Source organism: Phaseolus vulgaris, chromosome 4, assembly GCF_051622355.1.
Source record: "Phaseolus vulgaris cultivar YP4 chromosome 4, ASM5162235v1, whole genome shotgun sequence".
Lineage (NCBI taxonomy): Eukaryota > Viridiplantae > Streptophyta > Magnoliopsida > Fabales > Fabaceae > Phaseolus > Phaseolus vulgaris.
Window position 1 is genome coordinate 50,203,112 of NC_143501.1, and position 9,029 is coordinate 50,212,140.

General features: G+C 30.7%; 1 protein-coding gene across 1 annotated transcript; it reads left to right on the forward strand.

The window, feature by feature from the left end:
• The first annotated feature begins 1,415 nt into the window (after positions 1–1,415).
• MKK6 (MAP kinase kinase 6) lies at positions 1,416–5,607 on the forward strand. Its single transcript, XM_068647414.2, has 8 exons — positions 1,416–1,629; positions 2,003–2,087; positions 3,076–3,210; positions 3,710–3,934; positions 4,044–4,226; positions 4,376–4,599; positions 5,225–5,270; positions 5,359–5,607. Exons 1-8 carry the CDS (start codon positions 1,556–1,558, stop codon positions 5,449–5,451), a joined length of 1,065 nt encoding a protein of 354 aa, XP_068503515.1. The 5' UTR covers positions 1,416–1,555; the 3' UTR covers positions 5,452–5,607.
• The last annotated feature ends 3,422 nt before the right edge of the window (positions 5,608–9,029 follow it).

The window sequence follows — 9,029 nt, forward strand, 5'->3', positions numbered from 1 at the left end:
ATAATTAATAATCAAAATCTTGTTAAAAAGAGTGGTTGTATTATTAATCACATTAGATTAATATTATAATGATTGGATTGAGTTGGGTTATATGGTCCAACTACTTTGTTAAATGAAAGAAAAAATTAAAATTATGATTTTTATAAAATCAATTCAAGTGATGCAACCCCGGTTCACATCTAAACTCAAAATAAAATTCAAACTAGGATACAAAACCGTTTCACGATTTATAAGATTTGTGATACAATTCACACGATACAATTCGTATCTTCGACATCTCTGGAAGTATTCGATAGTTACTTCCATGAATTTTATGAATCTTGTATGCTGATTAATGGGTCAAATCAGTTGTTACTTAAAAATTAACAAAAAAAATAATATAAAAATTAAGAAGTGTTTATGTATATTAGAAAATAAAATAAAAATCGTTTGTTGGACTGTTCAAATTTTTTGCCTAAATTTTAGAAGCCTAACTTAATCAGTTGTACCAGCCATGTTTGATTTTTTCAAAAATTAATTTTGGATTAAGCATGTTTTACAAGTGTTATTTGTATTCTTAGAAGATTTTTTTTTTATCAGCTTCTTAGAAGAAATAATATTTCACTTTGGTAATTTACACGATTCTTTAATACAGATATTTATCCAAATGAAACCTTAATTTTAATTGGAAAGCAACATAAACAAAACGTCTATCTATCAAATTTATATGTAATTTTGTGCATTAATTATGTTATTTATGGGTGCCAAAAAATGTCAAGAAATCTGCGTGTAGGAAATAATTGTTTGGTGATTAAGAAGTGCAAACTATAATTTGATGTACTTCTATACAATTGTATTAATTACTTTCCTTTTTTTTACCAAAACAATTAAATTAGTACTATTTTGTATCAAAATTGGGATAAGTTACAAAAAATAATCATCAATTTCTATCATTGGTGAAATGACACTGCATAAAAGCACAAAGTAGGAAGAAATATTAATATATTTGAAAGGTTGACTCCAATAATATAATTAAGGTAAATTTGGACTTAATTAAGGTAAATTAAAATTGTTTGATAATGCTTTTGTAGTTGTGTGAGTGTGTTAGAAAAGTTTTTTTGTTTAAAAATAATATTTTAAAGCTACTAAAATAAGAAAGGATCAGAATAAAAGAAAAATTCCCACAAACTAAAAAATAAAATGCAAAATACAACTATATTAAGAAACATATTTAAGTCTTGTAGCAAATTTGAAATTTGATAAGACACGTACCTTTTTCCTTTATTTAATTTTTCTGCATTAAGAAATTATTTAAAATTTTGAAAGGAATGAGCACTTTGTTTTCTCCTTAAACGGTATTCTATCTACAGCATAAAAATTATTCATAAACAATTAATTAAAAATAAATAAAAATATAATACAAATTTTATTTTCGCGGCCACTTCGTTTGAATTTATTCATACTCTTTCTGTCGCACACTCTGTTTTCACTCTCTGTGTGTGTAAGAGAGAAGAGAAACTCTGAATCACGCAAACGCAGAAGAGAAGAACAACAACGATATCGGTGAACAGTGAAGATGAAGACGAAGACGCCATTGAAGCAGCTGAAGCTCGCCGTTCCTGCTCAAGAAACCCCCATTACCTCTTTCCTGTACTTTAATTCCTTTTCCTTTTTCCTTTACCAACCCATTTCATATTCTTTGTTTAATCCTTCAATTCATGGATAAAGTTCCCGTTTTTACTCCCACTCCCTCAATTTGTTGCTTCTTTCTGTTCTGGGCATTTTGATAGTGTCTAGGATGTGCTAGGGTGGACATGGGTCAGAGGATTCAAAGATATATTTTCATGAATAGCTTTAATTTTTGTATTCTTATCGTGATTTGGCAACCTATTCAATTTAGGAACAAAAAAAGGGAAGAAAGTTCATATTTTGATTTCTACTGCCATTTAAAAAAAAAAAAACTATTTTACTTCTGTTATGTGTTTGAAATTGATTGATTTGGTTGTTTTCAAATTGGCATTAGGACTGCTAGTGGAACGTTCCATGATGGAGATCTACTCTTGAATCAGAAAGGGTTGCGTCTTATCTCTGAAGAAAAGGAATCACGGGTAGCTCTATCACTTTACATTCCTAGTGATTTCTAATTTTCATTCATTATGTTTTGTGTAATCTATGTTTTGCATTTTTACATACCTCAATCAATGACGGAGTTCAATTTTGATTGTGTTCCCCTCTACTTGTTTCCTATTTGTATGTTAGCCCTGGTGATGGGGTTGATGATGCTCAACCCAAAGACTCTTATCTACAATTCAAAAACCAAAGGTTTATGAATCATGAGCACTTGTTGATCCATGGAGAATCCTATTGGGATCTGGTGTTTTTGGTGCCGTTGTTTTTTATAATCTTGGTGCTCTCCCCGAGTCTTTAGTTCTTGTTGCTACTGGAATTTCCAGTGACAATGACAGTGCTCAAGAGTATGCTTCCACTGTAGTTGGTTTGTTGGCTGGACCGTCCATCCTGCTTCTCACAGTAGCGTGGGGAACCTGTGTTATCATTGGTAATCAAAAGTAGAAAAATTACTCTAACTCTAGTGGCTCAAATTCATCAATTGGGGAAATAAAAAATTGCTACTAACTGGTTATGGTATCACTATGGATGTAGATACTAGAAACATGGCAAGAATGATGGTTTTCTCAGTTATGCCACTCTTCATAATGCAGATTCCACCCAAGTTGTTCTACTACTCTTCTGTACCACGCGAAGTGACCTTGATGGTTGCTGTTGTTTTTCTCATCTCATACACAAGTGGTCTGTAATATGAAATTAGTCAACACATTGGCAAAGAGCATGAATTGAAAGGGCATCTTATATAGATGATAGTTTCGAGTCTTTTGGTTCATTCACCTCCTATGTTTGATACACATCTAGCCAAATCCATCCTGCACATGCTATTGGGCCCCTGCTACACATTCTAACCTAATACTTCATCACCATTATGCATGCATCATTCAAAGATTCATTTCTTTGTTTCTGTCTTTATTTTTTCTCTCCATTTTGTGTTGCTAACATCTAAGCTTACAATTTCTCTTTGGACAGCCTTCGGATGGTAAGGAACTGGAGTTTGACTTCACACTTGATGACCTTGAGACCGTCAAAGTAATTGGAAAAGGAAGTGGTGGTGTGGTACAACTTGTTCGCCATAAGTGGGTTGGAAGATTGTTTGCTTTAAAGGTTGTCATGCGCACGTGTTTATAATTACCTCTTATGGGTAGATTTGCGTGTATGATTAGTCTTTTCACAAATTATGTTGTTTATTCTTCATCTGATCTCTTGTTTTCTGTTTGACATAGTTTTCTTTCTATAACATGGATTCATGCAAAAGGACATAATGATATTGATTTTCCAGTTGCTTTTTACAAATGGTTGCAAATGTCTTAGGATATATGCGAAAATGTAGGAAGATTTATAAATAAATGTTTATTTTTTGTGTGTGTATGTATAGAATATAATTAAATAGATGCTTTCTGAAAATGAAATTTAGATGTTTTTCAAAGCCTGCAAGACTGTTGTATTCCAAGTTTAATTTTGTTTCAGTTCTTCATTGTGATCTTGCACCTGTTATATATTGCCTTTTAAAACAAAGGCTATTGTTATGAAAATATTTTTCAGCATTATGAATTGGGTTTTACTTTTTTTGTGATTGGGAAATATCTTTGGACTTATATTGCAGGTTATTCAAATGAATATACAAGAGGATATTCGAAAACAGATTGTTCAGGAACTGAAAATAAATCAAGCGTCACAGTGTCCACATGTTGTAGTTTGCTATCACTCGTTCTATCATAATGGAGTTATATCACTGGTGTTAGAATACATGGATCGTGGTTCTTTAGCAGATGTAATCAAACAAGTCAAAACAATTCTGGAACCATATCTTGCTGTGGTTTGTAAGCAGGTATGCTGGACCATGTTTCCATTTCTTGTTGAAATTGACTGCTTCTAGTCCTTGCAATAGTTGATGCCATGCTCTATTTCCTTATTAACCATTCACATGCATATTTCAGGTCTTGCAAGGTCTTGTTTATCTGCACAATGAAAGACATGTAATACATAGAGACATCAAACCATCCAATCTGTTAGTTAATCACAAAGGGGAGGTAAAGATTACTGATTTTGGTGTTAGTGCTATGCTGGGAAGCTCAATGGGTCAAAGAGATACATTTGTTGGAACTTACAATTACATGTCGGTGTGTAACTTTCCTTATTTAATCATGTTCCATATTACCAGAAACTGCTTGGCTTTTGTAATCATATTTATGAACCTTCTCCTTTTCTCAAAACCTTGCTTCTGCAAAATGATTGACATTGGTTTGTTTCTGTTGATTTCTTTGTTTAGCCAGAAAGAATCAGTGGGAGTACTTATGATTATAGCAGTGACATCTGGAGTTTGGGTATGGTAGTGCTTGAGTGTGCCATAGGAAGATTTCCTTATATACAGTCCGAAGATCAGCAAAACTGGCCCAGTTTTTATGAGCTTCTGGCAGCAATTGTGGAAAGCCCCCCACCTTCTGCTCCTCCGGATCAGTTCTCCCCCGAGTTCTGTTCATTCGTGTCATCCTGGTGATTATTTGGTTCTTTTCACTTCCTTTGTTTCATAATCAACCAAAGTAAAAAAACAAAAATGTGGCACTGAAGTTTAGCACCCCAAATTAACAAATCACATCGATTATATTAAGAATGAAGAAAATGTATTTTAGGATTGATATCCTGGTATAAAATACACACAAAGGCTCTTTATTTATAAATGAGAATAATAACAAAATCAATAACATAATAACTGAATAATATAAACTATAGGCTAAGTCCGTTACATTCAACACTCCTCTCAAGCTGGTGCATGCATATAAATCATATGTACCAAGCTTGTTACAAATATAATCAATTCTAAGTCTCACTAAGGATTTAGTGAAAATATCTGCTAGTTGATCATTCAAATTAATTTCAGTCTTGATGTTTCCATACCCAATCTTTTCTTGAATGAAATAACAAACAATCTCAATATGTTTTGTCATTTCATGAAAGATGGGATTTGAGCAACCTGATTATCACAAATGAGTGTCATTTGATTGACTTCTCCAAATTGCATGTTTGTGTGCCTTTAGTTAGTATCTGTTGGCTAGTCTTCTGCTGTAGGTTCTGTTTTGACTTGTTTTGTCTCTAAGTTAACTCCTTGGTTTAATTACAGCATCCAAAAGGATCCTCGGGATAGATTAACATCCTTGGAGCTTCTGGTTAGTAACAAAATGCTGTTTTATTGTTTATCTTAGATTTTGTTAAAATTCCCAATTGCTGATTCATCTAATTTCTTTGCACTTTCAGGGTCACCCTTTCATAAAAAAGTTTGAAGATAAAGATCTAGATCTTGGGATTTTGGTAGGTAGCTTGGAACCTCCTGTAAATTTTCCCAGATAATTGTTATAATGTAGAGTGTAAAATTTGTGGTAGACAGCCATAACTCTTGGTATGAGTCCTAAGCTTGGTGACTTCATTACAGTTTTCTGAAAACTGATATGTATAATAGTTGTTTCTTATTTGTTGTATTCAAAAGCTTGATCATTTTGTTTGACATTCTCTTTAGCTACGAAGCATAGACTCTGAAATGGATACATGACACGATCACTTACTCAACTTATGTGAAAAATATAGGAATCTGTTTGATGCAAAATTTATTTACATATAAACAACATAGGATTTGAAAATATGTTCAATTTGTATTTATATATTCACTCAAAACACCATTGGAGATTTACGTGACTGAAACATTATTGTAAGTTCTCATGGCATTTGAATATCAAAATAACAACATTCGGTGACATTAGACAAGTCTGAAAACTTCAAATCAATGATGAATTTGGAAACGAGGATAAAACTTTGTTATGGACTAGGTTTGAAATCTTTTCGTAAATTTCATGATGAAATGATAAAATTTGTTACGGATATTTGAATGAATAATTTGAATTCCACATCTCAGGTTCAAATTTTCCGAAATACATACATATAATCTACATTCCCATATAACGAAGGGGTGTAGAACGCAAATATGGGCTGCAAAAGGTAAAAGGGTCCAAGAAACACGCAAAACCTTTTAGTTTTTTCTTTCAATCATTCACTACAATACGTTCCTTTTTCCCATTTTAGTTCAAAGAGTGCGTGATATGATTAGGATGGGGCAATTTCTTCTTGCACCATATCAATTCTAACCTGCACCCTATCATTTTTCAAAATTTTCAAAACTATCCTTATTCCATATTTAAAAATCCGAAATAGTAAATATAATTCAAAAATAAAAACATACATTCCGGATAAAAAAAATCCAGAACACAATTAAAAATGCATTTCGGATAAAAATTTCTGGAATTAAAAAATGTGTTCTGGATATCTATATCCGGTATTTTTGGATAAAAGGTTCCAGAAGTAATTTTTATTTACACTCTTCTTTTTTAAGGTTATTTTCATCATTTTGAAAGGGCATTTTTATAATTTTCAATACCAGGTTGGGTGCATGTTGAAATTGATTTGGTGCAGGAAGCATTTGTCTTAGGATGGTCATGCGGTCAGCCCATGCAGGCAGGCCCATAAAAAGTGAGGACCAACCCATGCGGGCAGGCCCATAAAAAGAGTGGGATGGACTATTATTTTAATTCTTTGGTCGAACTAGTAAAAATATTTATTATATTTTAAAGTTATTAAAATGGAACAATAACAATGATATTTTTAAAATCAATAAGAATGATTAATTATTATAATAGTTGAGGCAACAATTTTTTTAAAACATTTTCTTATTTATAAAATCTTTAATTTTAATATATTTATTTGATGTAGATGTTAATTTTATATTTATTAATTTATTCAAATTTCACTGTTAAAGATGGATTCATGAAGTGAAATAATATGAAATATTAAATTTAAATTATTATTATAACATTTGCATGTAATTTTTTTAAAAGATTTTGTTTATCCTAGTTGACCTACAAAATTGGTCAAAATGGTCCCAATTAGCCCGTATTATGATTTACCCTAAATTTTGTGTGAAAATCAGGATTTTTACTTTTACATTTTTCTTGTGAAATCACATTTTATTTTCAGTTTTAAACTGATTTTTTACTTGTTTTTTTTTTTTTTTATTTCAATAAATATTAGCAAACTTATAGAAGCTTAACTGTTAAGGGAAGAAATTCAAATTAATAAATCTATAAATTTATTTTTATCATTTTCATGCTGATTCTTTAGTCTTCCAATTTTTTCTATAAAACGGAATAAAAACATTTTTTTGGGGGATACATATTCTATGTTGATAAGGATCACGCTTTTTAAGAGTAAATAACAATAAATTAAAAAATCAATGGATTCAAACCATAAAAATATATAAACTATTTTGAATATCATAATTTTATATTTTTTATTGTATAGTTTTTGTAGCAACAGTAATAAATAGCAAATAAACTTGTTTATTAATGTCAACTATGCTTAAAAATAAAGTGGTCAATTTTTAAATATTCGTATACCTTTTATGATTGTGAAGGATTTAATGATTAATATTTTTAATAACGAATCTTATTATTGTAAATTAATTTTAATTCAAAAATTAAAAACACATTAGATGTATGAACCGTGGACATCTAAAGAACATTAAATATGAATTTAATTTTAATAATGAAAAATAATTACTTAATTATTTAATTTGAAAGAGAGAAGGGTCAATTTTGAATTTAGAATGAGGTGACTTTTCATTTTGCTTTAATGAAAATGGGTCAAAATTTTGAATGAATGCTAATTAATTAATGTGGTTTGTGTGGCTATGCACCTTTGGATGGCAACCAATGAGGGGACCAAACATTTCCAATTCAATTCAATCAATGGATTAAAACAGTGTCATAATCTAATCACTCGTGGAAACAGATCACTTTTTTCAAAATCATTTTCAACTTTAATCTTATTTTAACATTCATTCATTCTTTATACTATCATCAAATAACAACCCCTTCATTTAATATTTCACTTATACTTTCCGAACAAAATTTAAATTCTATCGATCCAGTAATATCAGGCACGAGAGGTTGTTGACTGGTTAGTGTAAAAAACTCAATAAGAAAGAATACACGATAAATCAGGTAATTTCATTTTTATGATGATACACATTAAATACGATTCATATCAATGATAGAGTTTATTATAAATTGTATAAATAAGCACATTAGACAGAGTAAAAGTACGAGTACGTCTTATTATAACACTAACAGCATCCAAATACTGAATACCCACTTGAGCTTCGGAGAACCTTTTCCGGATAAACTCCCGATCGAGAGTCGAAGCCTGAACACAAGAAGAAAAAAGAAAAGAAAACACGAGCAAAGGATAAAAAATCAATTGTTCAACTAGTAACCGCTACTTTTTAGACCCCTGGTACATAAGTTACTAAATAATTTATGTAAAAATTTAAGTCACTTTTATAAAAACTATTTATCACTTCATATTTAGAGTCGGACATCTGAAATAACTTTATCAATTTATTTATTTTTATTAATAAAAAATCATATTTATTAGGTTTAAAAAAGGTATGGATCTAGCTTACATGGAATAAGTTGAAAAAAGAAAGTTTTTTTTTCTCTTTCAAACTTTTTGTCACATTCTTGAAAATTATATCCATTTTTTGAACTAAGAAATATGATAAAAGGAAAGTGAATGTTGAGGTAGTAGAAAGTGGAAGGAAAATGATGGGATAAAAGAAGCATGTGGTGGGAGTTGAATTGGCCATATCCAAACACCATGGCATCATGTGACCAAGTCAATCTCCTTATCTTCCTCACACAACAAACATATCCTTCTCGTACTAATCCACCTCATTCTAATATATAACATTACATCTTGTCTTGTCCTTACCAAAAAGATTCACACAATATTTTTTTATACCTTAAAATACATGTATCTCTTCACAACAACAAAATACATGTATAAAAGTGTGTTTCCCACTTGGAAAAAATGGATTGTTT